The 18923-nt window shown below is 33.9% G+C and overlaps 1 protein-coding gene and 1 pseudogene across 24 annotated transcripts in view; one reads left to right on the forward strand and one right to left on the reverse strand.

The window, feature by feature from the left end:
- Positions 1-18923, reverse strand: part of HNRNPC (heterogeneous nuclear ribonucleoprotein C) — a 47237-nt gene that overhangs the window by 14552 nt on the left and 13762 nt on the right. For 13 of the 24 annotated variants that reach the window (XM_074294181.1, XM_074294176.1, XM_074294169.1 and 10 more), the window contains 3 exons: positions 4427-4700; positions 2788-2863; positions 2076-2123 (listed from right to left, as the gene is read on the reverse strand). In XM_074294181.1, the coding sequence (XP_074150282.1) occupies positions 2076-2123; positions 2788-2863; positions 4427-4667 (365 nt within the window). In that variant the 5' untranslated portion in view covers positions 4668-4700. Of the gene's footprint in view, positions 1-2075; positions 2124-2748; positions 2864-4426; positions 4701-7491; positions 7524-18923 lie in introns of all 24 variants that reach the window. The other 11 variants (XM_074294159.1, XM_074294168.1, XM_074294161.1 and 8 more) reach the window with 3 other exon arrangements.
- On the forward strand, positions 16173-16752 carry LOC141557861 (large ribosomal subunit protein uL22-like; annotated as a pseudogene).

Raw genomic sequence — 18923 nt, forward strand, 5'->3', positions numbered from 1 at the left:
TTTTGTTTGTATAGAAACTTTTTTACTTCATATAATCCAAGTTTTACCTTTCAAAATTGTCCCTATCCTTTGCAGATAGGTACATCTCTCAAAGCCTATAGCTATGAATTGCTGTAGTATGACCTTTAATATTAAAGTCACCTATTTCCAATATATTGTAGAATGGTGTAAAATGCTGATCTAAGCTAATGTCAGAAGGGTTGTGCACACTAGTACAATATTGAATTCTGTACAACCATTCTGAAATTATGCACTCATACTGATAACTTTGCTGGGGAATTTTCTTCTTCAGATTTAAAAAAAATTTGCTGTAAAAATAGCTTTCTGTAAAGAGGAATATTAGAAAAAATTATTGTGATAAAAAAATATATAAATTAAAATTTGAGAAAAGAAAAATATACAAAGGAAAGGTGATGGAAAAAGGACTAAAACTAAGAAAAAGCTTAAGTATGGCTGAATGGATATAAACTGGGCCCTAGGGCAGTTCCTATATTATTTCTGATACAGAATGGCTTGACTTACAAGTTCAATACTTTAGGGCAAACTACAAAAAGGCCTGAGCCAGATTAAAATATTTAGGAAATATTTAATTTACAGTTTTCTAAGTCAATATTACAGCACAGGGATACTCTTCTACTTGAATTTGATTGACACCACTGCTCTAGGCAATTATAAGATTCTAAGTTCCAGAAAAGATATTGATTTGCATTATTATAAGCTTATTCATCAGGAGTCTCTAATGTCAATGAAAAAGTGTAATACCCATCACTAAGATAAGGCAAACTAATCTGCAGGGTGATAAAAGGTATTAACATACTTCTTTAAGGAAAAAAAACCCTCAAATACTAAATAGTTCAAAAAGTTTTTCTCATCAAAAAAATTAATAGATCAAATTTCTAGTACCTGAACTATTATGCTACTTTTAAGTAGTCAAAATGATGTTAAAGGATCATGAATGTGATCTGGAACTACTAGATTCCAAGCTGGCAATGCAAACTTTGTTATGAAATAAAAGATACCTAATTACAAGAAAATTTATCTCAACCCATTAACTTTTACTTCTTCTAAAGCAAAGAATTTAATCTATTAATTAAAATAATGATGTAGATATTATGTTGCACTTCAAACAATGTTTTATTTCCTTTTCTGTAACTAAAGAATAAATGTTTAGCTAGAGACCAAATTTCTTCTCACCAGAGCAGTCTACTATGTGGATCCACATATGGTAGAAGGCTTAGTTGCTGCTTGGAGGTATAAATATCATTCTTAGCACATCCACTATTCAAATACCTTTAATAGATAATTCTTGACCTCATGATGCCTAACTTTATCTTCATGGTTTATATGAATTTTCATAATCTGGCCATACCCAAGTTTATAACCTATTGTTTCTTAAATTCATTGTGTATATTCCATTCATATCTTCTACTGCCTCCCAATTTATATCCTCTAACCTGCTCCATTTCACATGTTAGTCTGGGTTGGGTTGCATTTTGGGGTGCATTACTCCATGCACTCAAGAGATACAGACTCTTGTCATCTTGTCTCAGTGCTTAAACCAAGTGTTGACTAAGTATTCCAACAGTGATTACATCAACTTGAGTAACTGCTTCCACTAATAATTCAAATAATTCTGACTTAGTAACTTAGTTATAGGTAGTTGTAGAGAAGTCAATGTTTTTTTTCAAGTACTATTTCAGAATACTGTCAATGAGGAAGCATTCAGTAAAGAAAGTACTTTTAAAAAATTAGAAGGAAGGAGTAGAAAATAAATGAAGGACTATGGCACTAACACATATTCTAATCTCATTTTTACCACTGACTGCATGACTGGAGTCATAGCCTCATCTAGGTTTGGTTGGTAATATAAAGATAATTTAATTTAAAGTGAACATACAGCAATACACAAAGTCAAGAACACAGGCACTATAGCAATCAATTAAACTGACAGTTTTGGTTTTTCACTTGAAAACACATCATAGGCAATGACTTTTAAAAATGTTTTGCTTTAGCACCTCAAGAGGCAGCAATTTAAAAACTTGATTCATTCTTCAGAAGGAGAATAAAACCCATACCTGTCATAATAATCTCGTTGAAAATCATAATCCAGGTCAAAGGAAGAGCTGAAAGACAAATCCCAAAAAAGACTGTCAGCGTGGAGCTGTTACCACAATATCACAATAGCAGACTGGATGAAATAAGGCCAAAAGACAGCAAATAGCTCAACACATACTCCTAAATCACTGATACAATCAATCCCTTTAACAAAAGTTTCTTGCCTATAAATGAGTTCTTCAAAACCCTGGGGAGGAGGGTGTGTGTGTTACCATATGCCTTCTCTAGATAGGGAAAAACTTAATGAAATTCTAGTTTTAGGCATATAACACAAATAGTATTTAGGCCCCAAAAGGTCAAATACTTTCACTAGTATTTACCCCCTTCCAGATTAAAAATATTCCTTTCCTACTTTCTAAAGAATTATTTCCCGAAAAGCTAAAGCATAACCCTAATACTAACTTCCATTTATATTATAGACACTAAAATGCTAAAAGGAAAAAGCCTGAAAGAATCATAATTCTTGGGAGTAAAGAAAGGAGGGTTAGAAAGACATTCTAAGATACATTCAAGCTAATTTGTACAAAGAATAAACATTAATCTTCATTTAGCCCTCCCACTTCCAGAAAACAGATAGAGAAGAAAATGTCCATGGACGGACGCAATGCATTTATAAATAATAAAGTTCCGGACCTGAGTAGAGGGGACGGAGAAGGGTGTTCTGGTACTGACCCGTACATCTCCGCTGCAGACCGCTTCACACCTGCTTTTCCTCGGTTCACTTTTGGCTCTGCAGCCAGATTAATATCTGAAAAAGAATCATAAATCTGAATGTGATAACTCTGTCAAGGGAGTTTAAAAAAAAATCTATAATAGAGAAAAACTTTCTAATATACTTATACTATCCACAGGAAGCATCTAGATGTCAAGTGGATAGATAGAGCAGTGGCCTTGGAATCCAGAGGACCCAAGTTCAAATCTGGTCTTATGACATGTACTACTCACTAATTGTGACCTTGGACAAATCACTTAACTGCCTCACAAAAAAACAAACAAAAAAATCATATACAACTCCCAAATTTCTCAATTATTATAGTAGTCTTGAAAAGGTATGCACTTACTAGCTGAATATATATATATATATATATATATATATATATATATATATATATATATATATAAGTATTGAACTAATGAAGGGAATATGTAAAAAGATCTGAACATATATACAGAAGAGATATGGTCTTTCTTTCCTTTTACAACACTTCGGAAATAATTAAAGCCAAAAATAACTTTAAAAGTAGATTATTCTCTACACCTTTTACCTTTCCTCACTCTGGTACTCAGTGACCTTCCATATGAAGAAAACAAACTAATAAAAATTAATGCAATATTTTAATGATTTAATATATAATTCTCCACTGGAAATATTTTTGTTCTAAAAGAGACCTTCAGATAGGTGGTTACATTTAACTGGGGGGACAGGGGAAGAGAAAGAATCTCATTTCAGATATCATTAAGAAACATTTTTGACCAATAATGGCTAATCTCAAATATAATTGCCTATCTGGAAGGTCAAACAACGTTATGGAGCCTGACTGAATCTTGAACTAGTGTTTTAAATTTTATGAGGGGCTAGTTAGTCTACTGGATAGAGCACCAGCCCTAAACTCAGGAGTGCCCTAGTTCAAAAATGGCCTCAGACAATTAACACTTCCTAGCTGTGTGACCCTTGGGCAAGTTTTAATATCTTATACTGAGGAAGAGGCATTCCATATGCTAGTGAAAGATCACAATTCTGAGTACTACCTTCCTCTATTTAAAATAACCTACATTATATCTCTCTATCCTTGCATCCTACCACTATCCATCAATACCACCTATATTCAGTCTTTTAACAGTAAGCAGAATTTAGCTCATCTTTAGTTCAAAATTCAACAATTTTCTAAGCAAGAGCTCTCCATGGAGAGTCACTGTCCAAACAAGAGCAGAGATAGAAAACTGTTTTGTGTAATTTTAAGTATTTTTGTTATATTCTGCATATTGTGAAATTAGAGAAAATTTAACAAACTACAAAAAATAAGCTGGCTCGTTTTTTTCTTTACTAGATGTACCATTTAAGATTATACAACCTCTACTACACACAAATGAAATCACTTTGCTACTTGACCCACTACATTTTTAAAAAAATTTACAGGGGTAATCTTTTCCTTCCTTCTCCTACTGACCTAACATGACCTCAGAGCATTAGATAAATTCACAATGTATACCATACTATTATCACACAATATTTTTAATGACTTGCACTACACCAAAATGGCTATGGGTATGAATAAGTTCTAAGATCAATTAAAAACTTTTCACAACTTACCTAGCACTTGGCCAGCAATCATTCTCCCATCCTCTCCTGCCACAGCAGCACGGGCATTTCGTTCATTAACATACTGAACAAAGGCAAAACCCTTATGAACAGAGCAGCCCACAATCTTGCCATACTTCGAGAAGATGGCCTCAACATCAGTCTTCTTAACAACCAGAGTATTGAGATTCCCAATGAAGACACGGGAGTTCATGGAACGGGGGTCAGTCTTGTTGGTGACATTGCTGGCCATGGTGTTTGATGGCAAAAGTCAAACAGCCACAAGCTATCAAATCAGGAAAAAGAAGAGTTATTCAGAAGAATAACTTTAAAAAAAAAACCCTAAATAATCCTTCCTATCCCAAAGGATGATAATATTTCACTCCTAACCCCAGCAAGTGCTGCCTTAAAGGATTCTAGTAGCAATAAATAGATCAGGAACATTCAAACTAAGTACAGGCCCTGATCATCCCCACATTGAAATTTCATCAGCAGTCCTTACTATATGCCCACCAAAAAAATAAAAAAAACATTGTTCAGATTTCTTTTTTGGCTCTTGGGCATTAATTTTTCTCTATTTTAAAGTTCTCAAATGAGTCTGTTTCCCTAAGTTTTTTTTTTTCCCTTTGCAAATTAACAACTTATCTATCTATACTCAAACTATCCATCTCTTTGTGCTTTCTTTGACCAACTAATACTAACCTAAGCATTTTCTATTGTTTCAAATAGTTCTTAGTATATGCTGCTTTTCTAAATACAGAAACTCTCAGCCCTTACCCCAAGAAACCCCGGCTTTCCCTCCAGGGATGAATACCCATAATATACTTGAAAGCTATTCATAAGGTAGCATTTGTTCAATTATTAACACCTATTTCTATTTATATATAATCACCTGTAAAACACACTATAGATACCTTATGTAATAATCAGCACGTCCATATCGTCAATTCTTTGTAGAGTTCATCGACTATTTCTTAACCTATCTATAAATCACCTAGTACACAAGTATAGAACTTGATAAATAATTGATGATGATGATGATAAACTAGCTAGCTGAACACTGCATAAATTAAAAGAAAATAAAACTAAGAAAATAGGAATTCCTTTAAACTAATGATTCCTTTAAGAGTCAACTTCATTCAGTTAAATAGCTGACACTACTAGTAGTCTATACATACATGTTAACTTTTGTACAATTTTGGAAATAAAAGTCTATAAATATACTGGATTCTATTCTGTGGTAGATGAGGGAATAGCCAAATTGTTTAGACTCCATTACATTTAAGAACATTCAAATTCTTTACATATTTAACTAAGCCAACTTAGAACCCTGCTCTATGTGCTGAGCAATTTTGTATACAAATTCTTACTTTAGATGTTCAAAAAAACCTCAAACCATTAAACGTTTGGGAAAATATCTGACACTCAATTTAGCTGCCATGATACTAATATCACCATTTTAAATAGTCAGCCTCATAAACCTTTCTCCCCTCCCTTCTAAGTTTCCTTATTCAAAAACACTCCATTCTAATTTAGTTTCATCAGTATCTTGCATATTAGATGATTTACAAAAATGGGAACAACTATAGTTGGATATAAGAAAAATAAGATTAAGCCTCTACATTAAAAATAAATTAAAAAACCTAATGCAATCCTTACTTTAAAAAAAAAAAAAAAACCACAAACAAAACAAACAAACCCACTAATACAAGCCTTATGAAGAGGTAGATTTGCTAGCCTGTATTATTCAATTATACAATACAATACAATTCAATTGTATTATTCAATCCTAAGTGGGGACAGAAGCTTCCTTAAGTAAAATCACCACCAAGAACTCACAACTACTCTTGTATACAAAAATTGCATGAGGCAATGAAAGCAGAAAAATTAAATCTTTTATCAAAATATATCTAGGACCAACAGATTCTCATTTTCTTTCCCAATCACACCTTCAATTTTCTATGGCAAAATAAAAGATAGCATTCCCCCAAAAAAGTAACTTTCCACTAAATCTCAACCATAACATAAACCTGTAGTTAACAAAAATTGAGGACTAAAGCAATGGTTCACAAATCTCAAAATAAGCAGGAAAGGAAGTATTCAATGCAACACCATTTAAAAGTAGGTAAGCTCCTTAAAAGGAGGTATTATTTCATTATATCTGTGTATTCCCTTTCCCAACAGCTAGCACTGAGTAGATGGTCAATAAATGCTTATAAGATTGAGTATCTTAAAATAAAAGAGTAGTAACTGAAAGATTAAAATTAGAATGACTCTCAAACTCGATCAAAATTCATTAAAAAAAAAAAAAAAAAAAAAAAATACATTGTCCGTAAAGAAACAAACTTTCCCTACCTCAACTCTGCCCCACATCTCTCTTCACAATTCCCAGAAGCAAATCAAAATTATCTTCCATTTGTGTTCCTGGAGATCCCCAAAACTGTGCCATTCATTACCTTCTGAGATTGCCCTAAGAAAACCATCAAGACTATCTGTAACCTCAATTTCCCTAAATTCTAAAATTGCAATGGGAATTCACTGGTTTAAGAATAGGATAGAAAATAGTTCTTCTCAACAGCCTATAAATCATAAGGTATTACCTTTTTGCAAAGTGACATATAAGAACAAATGGGAGACTACTGAAAGACACTACCAGTCAACATGATGAAATATGTGGAGTATCACATAATCACATATCAAAGTGAAACTACAAAATTAATTATTTAAAAACTTTGAAATATAAAGAAACAAATTTTAATTTACATAATTCAGTTATACATTTTATAGTACAAAGTAAGCCACAGAATATTTAAGAATTGAGGAAATGGGCTGGCTCTGGTCTAGTACTAAGTAAAATATTCTAATTTAATTATTTACAACCATTTCTTAGTTTTGATCCTCAAAGTTTATTTTATTTATTTAAGAGTCATAAGAAAAAGATTGAAATGTGAAAATGGAAAGGGGAAATGGTTAGGATCATTTATAAAGTACTTGTTAAAATATTCCAACAGCCACATTTAACATGGAGAAAAAAATTATTGCAAATTATTCCTTAACAATGTTTAACTAAAATTTACCTTTTCATCCAGATTAATTTAGCAATTTCTACCTGGAAGTAGGAAAATTGAATAGTTCCTTAAATTTGTGTTAGCACTGTTGTTATAAATATACATGGAAAATAAGGCAACATCCTCAAAAATAAAATCATTGTCTGCTCCCTATTTGTTTTTTTAGTGAAAACTATCATGGACTGGGGGGGGGGGGGGGGAGGGGGCTCAAAATGCCTATTATTAACAGTACCATAAGATTCCAATTACTCAGAACTTTCAAGGAAATGTCATTCTTAATTCTCAGATTACCAAAGTTCAAAAACACTGCTAATTAAGCAGCTTTAATACAAATCTTTCAAAAATGTATGTATTATGCAAAAATGTTTGTGGCAGCCCTTTTTGTAGTGACAAGAAACTGGAAACTGAATGGATGCCTATCAGTTGGAGAATGGTATGAATGCTATGGATTATGATTATTCCTTAAGAAACTTATCAGCAAGATGATGTCAGAGAAGCCTGGAAAGACATACATGAATTGATGCCAAGTAATGTGAGAACCAGATCATTAGATGACCAATTCTAATGGATGTGGCTCTCTTCAACAATGACATGATTCAAATCGGTTCCAATGGTCTTGTGATGAAGAGAGCCATTTGCGAGAGTCCTATGGGGACTGAGTGTGGATCACAACATAGTATTTTCACTTTTTGTTGTTTGCTTCCATTGTCTGTCTTTTCTCATTTTTTCCCCTCTTGATCCGATTTTTCTTGTGCAGCATGATTAATTGTGGAAATACATATAGAAGAAAAGCACATGTTTGATACATATTGGAATACTTGTCATCTTAGGGAAAGGGTTAGGGAGTTAAGGGAGGTGGTAAAAATTTGAAACACAAGGTTTTTGCAAGGGTAAATGTTGAAAATTATTTATATGTTTTGAAAATAAAAAGCTTAACAAAAAAAGTCACGTATCACTGACTTCAATACAATAAACTGAACACAATTTAACATTTTTCTTGATGACTCAGAACCCATCATAAGCTATTTTTTATGCAAAATCCTTACAAGATATAGGACAATTGTAACCAATTCATTATTTTGAACACTGAACATAACTCCTCTCTTAAAGGAAACATGTACTGAATAATTTTAAACTTCTACTTCTATTCAGACACAGAAAGAGAGATTTTCTCTTTCTCTTTTTCCCCTTTTTCAGAGGGGAAAGGGAAAAAGAGGGAGAAGGGGCAAAGTGGGGAGGGAGAGAGAGAAAAGGGTCGCACTTATGAAGAAAATCTTCAAGTTGTCTCCATTAAGTTCCTTAAAGGAATGATTTTCTTCTGTCTCCAGGACTTAGCAAATTAGTTCTCATTTATTTAATGAATGCTGGTTAACTATTTTTTCTCTATGTCACTCAAGTCATTTCTTAATTGTTTGTTCCCATTTGTCATTTATGACAAATCTAGATCATAACCCCTCCCTCTCCATGTGTAGTCACCAATAGAATGGAGAATGTTCCTTGTGGTCAGGGACTGTCTAGTTTATTTATATTCCCAGAGTTAAGTACACAGCAAATTTAATTTAATAAAATGAATAATGAATGATTAATAATAAATTTAACAAATTCCTTTTCACCTTTGTGAAACAAGGAAGGAGAAGCAACAACTTCTGGTTAGGGCTAATCTTGGTTATTAACAGCATTATACATACAGTATCTTACAACAAATGTCTTTAAAATAAAGCTCACTGAAAAGGATTCAAAATCCTTTAGCAAAATGTACATTTGTCATGAAAGAAATTCAGTTCAAACTCCAAGTCAAAGATTGACTCTGATAAGCTTTTTAAGGTCCTCATATTGGCTAATGACAACTAAGATAATGGCACTACTGCTAGGATATTGCAGCCATCTCTTATATGGCATACAGTATTGAAAAACTTTTGTTTTAACTAATCATGTTAAAAAAAAAAACTTTTGGTGCATATGCAGATAGACAAACCAGGGAATTTTTATCATTATTTTTAACAGTAATAAAAAAGGAACTTCAATGAATTGCCCAAAGAAAAATGGGAGTCGACTGTTGGGCAAAAATAGGCTAAAGGACAAATACAAAAACTGAATCATGGGCCAAAAGTTGCAATAAAAGCATCAGAGGTATAAATATAGAACAGGAATAAGATGATAGTTGAATAAAAAAAAAGTAACAGAAATAGACATATAGATTGAGGTTTCTAGCATACTGAATCCCCAAAATTTATGGGGAGACATGAGCAAGAATTACAATATGAGAATTTATGGATAAAACCTTTACCACCCACACTGACTGTGAAGTTCTTGAATTGTAAAGGTCCAGTCCTCTCCAAATTATCCTTGGGGACTGCCGTCTCAACTCAATCTCCCAGCCAGACTAATTCCTTGCCCTCCTGCCCCCCCCTCTTTTATCCCAGCAGAGACTGTAGTGAGAACTTGTGAGAAACACTTCAGTCAAGAACTTGCTCCCTCAGAATTCCAAAGGTGTAAACTCCCTTTAAAGGCCCGAACCAAAGGTGTGAATTCTGAGCCAGAGAACTGTCAAAACAACTGACAAGACAACAAGAGAATTGTCAAGACAATCCTAACAACTGACTAGTAGACCATAGATACATGCAAGTATTTTTTTTTTAATTTTTATAATGCCATCCTCAGCATTTTTATACATTACCAACACAATCCAACAGCAAGAGATACAAAGAGAAATTCCATTCAAAATAAGTCGATAGTATAAAATATTTGGGAATATATCTACCAAAGGATAGTCAGGAATTATATGAGAAAAATTACAAAACACTTGCCACAAAAATAAAGTCAGATTTAAATAATTGGGAAGACATTCAGTGCTCTTGGATAGGCCGAGCAAATATAATAAAGATGACAATACTCCCCAAACTAATCTATTTATTTAGTGCTATACCAATCAGACTCCCAAGAAACTATTTTAATGACCTAGAAAAAATAACAACAAAATTCATATGGAAGAATAAAAGATCGAGAATTGCAAGGGAACTAATGAAAAAAAGTCAGAGGAAGGTGGTCTAAGTGTACCTGATTTAAAGCTATATTATAAAGCAACAGTCACCAAAACCATTTGGTATTGGCTAAGAAATAGACTAGTTGATCAGTGGCATAGGTTAGGTTCACAGGGCAAGATAGTGAATAAAAATAGCAATCTAATCTTTGACAAACCCAAATATCCCAAATTTTGGGATAAGAATTCATTATTTGACAAAAACTGCTGGGAAAACTGGAAATTAGTATGGCAGAAACTAGGCATGGACCCACATTTAACGCCACATACTAAGATTAGATCAAAATGGGTCCAAGATTTAGGCATAAAGAACGAAATCATAAATAAATTGGAGGAACATGGGATGGTTTACCTCTCAGACTTGTGGAGGAGGAAGGAGTTTGTGTCCAAGGGAGAACTAGAGACCATTATTGATCACAAAAATAGAAAATTTTGATTACACCAAATTAAAAAGTTTCTGCACAAACAAAACTAATGCAAACAAGATTAGAAGGGAAGTAACAAATTGGGAAAACATTTTTACAGTTAAAGGTTCTGATAAAGTCCTCATCTCCAAAATATACAGAGAATTGACTTTAATTTATAAGAAATCAAGCCATTCTCCAATTGATAAATGGTCAAAGGATATGAACAGACAATTTTCAGATGATGAAATTAAAACTATTTCCATTCATATGAAAGAGTGTTCCAAATCACTATTGATCAGAGAAATGCAAATTAAGACAACTCTGAGATACCACTACACACCTGTCAGATTGGCTAAGATGACAGGAACAAATAACGATGAATGTTGGAGGGGCTGTGGAAAAACTGGGACACTGATGCATTGTTGGTGGAGTTGTGAAAGAATCCAACCATTCTGGAGAGTAATCTGGAATTATGCCCAAAAAGTTATCAAAATGTGCATACCCTTTGACCCAGCCATACTACTACTGGGCTTATATCCCAAGGAAATACTAAAGAAGGGAAAGGGACCTGTATGTGCCAAAATGTTTGTGGCAGCCCTTTTCATAGTGGCCAGAAGCTGGAAGATGAATGGATGTCCATCAATTGGAGAATGGTTGGGTAAATTATGGTATATGAATGTTATGGAATATTATTGTTCTATAAGAAATGACCAACAGGAGAAATAGAGAGGCTTGGAGAGACTTACATCAACTGATGCTAAGTGAAACGAGCAGAACCAGAAGATCATTATACACTTCAACAATGATACTGTACGAGGATGAATGCTGATGGAAGTGGATATCTTCAACATAGAGAAGAGCTAATCCAATTCCAATTGATTAATGATGGACAGAATCAGCTACATCCAGAAAAGGAACACTGGGAAATGAGTGTAAACTGTTATTTTTACCTTCTGAATCCAATTCTTCCTGTGCAACAAAAAAATTCGGTTCTACACACATATATTGTATCTAGAATATATTGTAATATATTTAACATGTATAAGACTGCCTGCCATCTGGGGGAGGGGGTTGGGGGAGGAAGGGAAAAAATCTGAATAGAAGTGCAAGGGATAATGTTGTAAAAAATTACCCATGCATATGTACTGTCAAAAAAAAAAAGTTATAATTATAAAATAAAATAAAAATTAAATAGAAAAAGAAAAATTTTTATAATGCCACTAATTTCAAAAGGCCCAGCTAGGGTTAAATAGTAAGATTAAATAGTAAATACATTTGGGGGGAGATAAGACATAAATTATGTTACAAAAATTAAGTTTTAAAATAGGAATAGGGTAATGACTCACTGCTAAAATCTAAGCAATAATGCTGTAAGATATGGTGAGCCTAAGGATACGTGTACATACATCACATGCTTATTGTAACAGTAAAAGATAGCTACTATATTCCTTGGCAAACTATGTCCAAGTAATTTTATCCTCATAGGAAAGATTTTAACTCTTCCAAAAGCTTTCAAAAATCATCATAAAAACCATACTTCAAGAAAATCTAGGTTGGGGATTAAGGTAAAGGAAGATATAATACTAAGTTATCTCCAAATATGTAGTCTATGAAACAAAGACTTAACTGTATAGTTAAAAGGCAAAGGCACCCTGTTGTTGGGAATAACAGCATTTGGCTTCAAATCTTCAATTTTACCAGAGCACTGATGAAGTCACTTTACTTTCTTAACCTTCACTTCCATAAATAAAAATAAATACCTCTTTAGCATTACTACCTGCCATGACTACAATATAATTGACTAAAGTTCTTTATAAAACCTTGACCAATAGAAACTTAATTAGAACCAGTGGGCACTAATTAGTAAGAAGTTCTGTAAACTACAATTTTCTATAATCAGAAGTGACCAAAAATAGAATTGTCATCTTATGAGGTTCTAACCTCATAAGTGTTTTAAGAGAAGTTAAAGAAATGTTGTAGATGGAATTGTACAAAGTGAAAACGAAGGTTACATATTTGCTAAAGGCATTCTAGCCATGCCAAAATTTTCTAAATATTAGAAAAAGGATCCTATGAACAAGTTTGAACTCATTTAAATATCTGTGGGTTCATAGGATAGTCTGGTCAATTCTGGGGTTATAAGACAATTATAGGGTATAATTTGAAAAGATCTGATGGGAATTCACCTAACCAAGCACTCATTCCTGAATAGTCAGTTAGTAGCCCTAAACTACAAATGGTGTTCAACCCTTTGAAATCACACTGATTAAAAAGGTCATGACAAGAACATTTAGACCATATAGAAAAACATTTTCTTCCAAGATACCAGTCCTTTCTAGTCTCTTTCTTTTTTAAATTACCCAACATACCTAGAAGCAGCTAGGATTGTAAGACACTAAATTGCTTTTGTGACACAGCACAAACCATCTAAAATGAGGAAGCAGCTAGGTGACAAAAGTGAATAGAAGGATATGAAGTCAGGAAGACCTGGGTTCAAGTAGGACCACAGACTAAAAACTATCAAATCATTTAACCTTACTACAGTTTTAACTGGAAAATAGGTATAACATCTCTCATCCCATCTGTTATGGGGATCAAATAAGAAAGTATTTTTTAAATGCTTAGCAAACATCAAAATGCTACATAAATGCTATTATAACAACAAAGCTGAAGATCTTGGACAAAACTATTAGTTTCTTTCTATTGTCCTTTTACTCAGACAATATACTTCTAGTGTTTTAATTCTGAATAGGGCTTGAAGCAGCAACTGGTTGTTCTGCTTACTACTGGGGCTTTTAGAAGTCCTGATGTTTATTAAACTCATTATAATCTGCCTAAAAGTAGACTAGGTTTTAAAAGATTTCATTGTCTATACCCAAAGGGTTGTAAAATTGAATATCTCTTTGATCTAGCAACACTAGCTATTTCAAAGAAATTATTAAAAAATGGAAAAGGACTCACATGTACAAAGGCAGTTCTCTTTGTGGTGGCAAATTGACTAAATTCCTATCACTTGGGGAATGGCTGAATTGTGGCCTATGAATGTAATGGAATACTATTGTTCTATATGAAACGAGCAGGCAAAGTCTTTTGCAAAGATTTTTATGAACTGATGCTAAGAGACGTGAGCAGAACCAGGGAAACAGCATACATAACTATAGAAATTTATGTGGTGTTCAATTGTGATGAACTTGGGATGCAAAAAGCCATCCACATCCAGAGATAGAACTTTGAAGATTGAATGTACATTGAAGTATCGTATTTTGTTTGCCTTTTCTTTTTCATCATTTTCTTCTCTTTTGGTCTGATTTTTCTTGTATAACAAATATGGAAATATGTTCAAAAGGACTATTTACGTTTAATCTGTATCACATTTGTTGTCTTAGAGAGGGGGAAGGTTAGGAAAAGGAGAAACATTCGGAACACATCTCACACAAAAATGAATGTTGAAAACTATCATATTAGATTGACTATTGTCTTGAAGAGGGAAGTGAGAAAAAAATGAAAATCAAATTATAAAAGCAAATGTTGAAAACCATTATTTAAGATTTTTAGAAATCCTCACTGCTAACTTACATAATGAAATTTGATCCCTTCTGATATTTAGTGCTACAATAGCAATGACCAGGGAATCTGTTACATGGTATATTTCATAATAGGCTCATGGGTTATTAATGTTCCTTAAGGAGAATAAGTTATCTTTTATCAAAAATTCTGGAATGAAAGTATGTTATAGGGTGGGGGGAAGCAATGAATATGCAGAGGATATAATTCCTACTTATACAGCACTACCTAGGTGTGGGTCTCAATTTCTGTTTCTTAAAAAAAAAAAAAGGGGGGTGGGGGGTGGGAGGCAGAAAGATTTGATCTGAATTACTTTAGTTCCCTTGCAGCATGAAATCCCTTGTTTCCAAAAAGTTCTAGAATTCAAGTCTTCCCAGATAAGAGGAACAATCTGAACATGTTCAAATTACTTTTATCATATAAATCCTGAATTTAAAAAGTAGTTGACTTTAAGAAATTAAGCATCTAAAAAGAGAATATTTGCAAACTTCAGTGAAGTTAAATGCCACACTACCTGAATTCTTCTGACTGGGTTCAAACCCAAACTCAGATTAAAGTCATGTAAGAGACAAAAAAGGTTAAGTTGCAGGAATTAAAAAAGATATCACAGAAATGGCCTGAGACTCCAAATAAACATATTACAATAATCAACTAATATTTATTAAGCCCCTGCTATGTATGAACATGGAAGAAGGCTCAGTGAATAGAGAATTGGTCTTGGGAGTGAGGAAGACCCAAATTCAAATCTACCCTCAGATACTAGCTATGCAACCTCAGGCAAGTCACTCAACCTCTAATCCACTGGAAAAAGAAATGGCGGACTACTCTAGTGTCACTGCCAAAAAATCCAGAGAGCCATACCCAAGTGAACAACAAATCTTCAAGATCTATGCTAAGCACTGGAAATACTACCTCCCTTTCCTTCTTTTTCCCCTTACTTCTCAAAGGCTTCCAGGGAGGCTCTGAAGAAGACAATCTGAAAACTATACAGAAACCAGATAAATCTAGGTTATATTGAAAATTATCGAAGGGAAAGGGCTAGCATTAATGCCAACTGAGAAAGGCTTCCTATATAAGATAGAGGCAAGAGACCAGTAGCACTGCAGTGAAGAGGACAAGGGCAGGCATGAGTTATATTAATATTATAAAAAGTAAGAGAATGCTTACTGGAAGATGTTAAAAGCCAATGGGAATTTCATATTTGATCCTAAAAGTAAAAGGAAGTCACTGGAGTTTACTCAACAAGGGTGTGATATGATCAAATCTGTACTTTAGAAAGATCACTTTGACAGATAAATGGAGAATTGTACTAGAGTAGGCAGGGAGACAAGCCAGGCAGCTATAGTCTAGGAATACATTTATTAAAACCTGAACTAGAGTAATAGCAGTATAGAAGACAGAAGTGGGCATATACCTACCTTTTCATTACCTTAAGAGGTATATTGTAGATAACAAATGACAGGATTTAGCCAATTTTAAGATAAAGAGGTGATTTAAAGAAATAAAGGAATTGGTTATGAAACCTAGATTGTAAACTTAGGAGACAGAGTAAAGAAGTACCTTTGGCAGTAATACGAGAAATCAAAAGGGATGAATTCAGACTTGGACAAGTCATGTTTCAAGATGTTTATAATTCTTCCCTTGAGCCATCCTAGGTAATCGTTAAAAATAGTGAGGTATTCCCTTGATCTAGAGAATCCCACAAAATCATGCAAATCAAGGGGCTCAAATCTCCAGGTCCACTTCAAGAATACCCGTGAAACAGCCCAAGCTATCAAGGGCATGCATATCAGAAAAGCTACCAAGTATTTGAAAGATGTCACATTGAAAAAACAATGTGTGCCTTTCCGCCGATATAATGGTGGAGTTGGCAGATGTGCTCAGGCTAAGCAGTGGGGTTGGACACAGGGTCGGTGGCCCAAAAAGAGTGCTGAGTTCTTGCTGCATATGCTTAAAAATGCAGAGAGTAATGCAGAACTGAAGGGTTTGGATGTGGGATTCTCTTGTCATTGAGCATATTCAGGTTAACAAGGCCCCAAAATGCGACCGCGTACTTACAGGGCTCATGATCGATTCAACCCATACATGAGTTCTCCTTGCCATGTTGAGATGATCCTTACTGAAAAGGAACAAATTGTTCCTAAGCCAAAAGAGGAAGTTGCTCAAAAGAAAAAGATATCCCAAAAGAAATTGAAGAAGCAAAAGCTTATGGCACGAGAGTAAATATGACAGTGCAAATAAAAGTGAAATGAAATGTTACACTAAAAAAAAAAAAAAAAAAAAGAAAAAAGTTTATATAATACTCAGTTTGAGAAGCTAAATATGCAGAAGAGTGAAAATCAGAACATCAAAGATCTAAATCATCTACATAAAGTTGAATTCCATGTGAGCTAATAGGAACTAAAAGATGGGGGAAAAAATTTGACAAAAAAGGTGAAATTGAAAACAGAGCCCTGTGGGGATGCTCCTAGTTAAGTGGATGTGACCCAGATCAAGATCCAGCAAAAATCAGGAAGGAATGGTCAAAAATGTAGGAAATGAAGTGCCACAAAACTTCTAAGTATCAAGGAGAAGAGACTGATGAAGTTTCAAAGGATGCAGAGGACAAAAAAGATGAGAAAGGCCATTAAATTTGACAGTTTGCTAAGTTTAAAGACAAATTTTAGTTGAATAGACAGAATTAATGAATGAGAAAAGTACATAGAGCTCAATTGTATACAACCATGTCAGGAAGTTTTTAGCCTTTTAGAATAAAAGACATAAAATGAAAAATCAGCAGGAATGGATGAATCAAAACTTTTTGAAGATGGGACAATATGGAAGTATCCAATAAAAAAGGGAAGAAAGTGAAAATTACTGAGTAGGAATAATTTGCTATAGTAGTTCTACACCTTTTGCTTCAGGCCAGTGTTCCAATGGACTTGTGAAGACAGCCATTTGTACCCAGAGAGGAAAATGGGGAGTGTGGATTAGAATGTAGTATTTTCATTCGTTTTTTTTGTTTGCTTGCATTTTGTTTTCTTTCTCACTTTTTCCCTTTTTGATCTGATTTTTATTGTGCGGCTTAATTGTGCAAATATGTATGGAAGAATTGCATATTAACATAGATTACTTGCCATTTCAAGGGAGGGGTTGGAGGAAGAGAAGGAAAAAATTTTGGAACACAAAGTTTTGCAAGGATGAATGTTGAAAATTATCTATGCATGTTTCAAAAGTAAACTTTAAAAAGAAAAAAGTTTCACCCCTTCTTCTCATGGGACAGGGATGGAAAGTGGAAAAACAAAGGAAAAAAGTCAGAGTACTCATGGAATAGCTTTAATTTTTTTTCAGCAAATTGTGAGACAAGGATTTTCAACTAAGTGGAATGGGATAGAGTTGTGGGTGGTATGAGGAATAAAAAAAGTTTCAAAAAATTATTTTCACCTGTCTTAGTGAATCAATTTAGAACGTGTAATAATTGCCTTTCTGCACCTAAGCAACAGTTTCTGATAAGCTAGGAGGGCAATGGACTTGAGAATGTAGAGTTGAACTGGTTTACTCAAAAATTAAGACAGGGAAACAAATTATAGGGGTAATAGAGGGGCAGAGTTCAAATATGGCCACATATACAACACTTAGCTATGTGACCCTGGGCAAGTCATTGCCTTGCAAAAAATAAAAATAGAAAGCAAATACATAGCCAGTTCAAGAGGTGATAGGCTGAGGGTTATAGGAATCAGTTTTGAGGTTGAAAATGAAAGGTAAAATGACAATGCATTGAAATAATTGGATATCAGAGCTGATCAAAGTGGAACCTTTGTAAGTGATGGCAAGATCAAAGGCATGACATTCTCTTGTATAAATGTAGTAGTAGAGTGGAGGAATCCAGATCAAGGTAAACGAGAAAACTGATCAAGCACTATGGTAACCTAAGATGTTTGTAGGAATACCAATAGTTATGTTGGTATCTTTCAGTATGAAGGAATAAATTAAAAACTGCAAACCAGGAACTTAACTTATGAGAAAAGAATATGGTACAGGAGGTAATAAAGACAATAGCAACCAGAATCTTAACTGACTGTTCAATATAAATTAAATAAACCTTCAAGGAAGAAATATTACTGAGTGATAAGACATGGACTGGGAAGCCATGTCACCAGGAAGAAGCAAGGTCTCATTAAAGGAAAATACTTAGGATTAAAATCTAATTTATTCCATATGCAGCGTACATTCCAGAAACCACTGGGGCAAGAGAGGGATGGAGGTGGGGCAGAGGGAAAGAGCCTTTAAAATGATCATCAAGTTAATAATGTGGGACTGGGAATAAGAGTGCAATTGGTAGATGACTAAGAATCAGTTTTGAATAAAGGTAGCTAGAAGTGGAACAGGCAGAAAGTGATGATTAGGTAGGTGAAGAGGGAATTCCAGAAATGGCTAATAACATAAGCAAA

This window comes from Sminthopsis crassicaudata, chromosome 2 (genome assembly GCF_048593235.1).
Source record: "Sminthopsis crassicaudata isolate SCR6 chromosome 2, ASM4859323v1, whole genome shotgun sequence".
Classification (NCBI taxonomy): domain Eukaryota; kingdom Metazoa; phylum Chordata; class Mammalia; order Dasyuromorphia; family Dasyuridae; genus Sminthopsis; species Sminthopsis crassicaudata.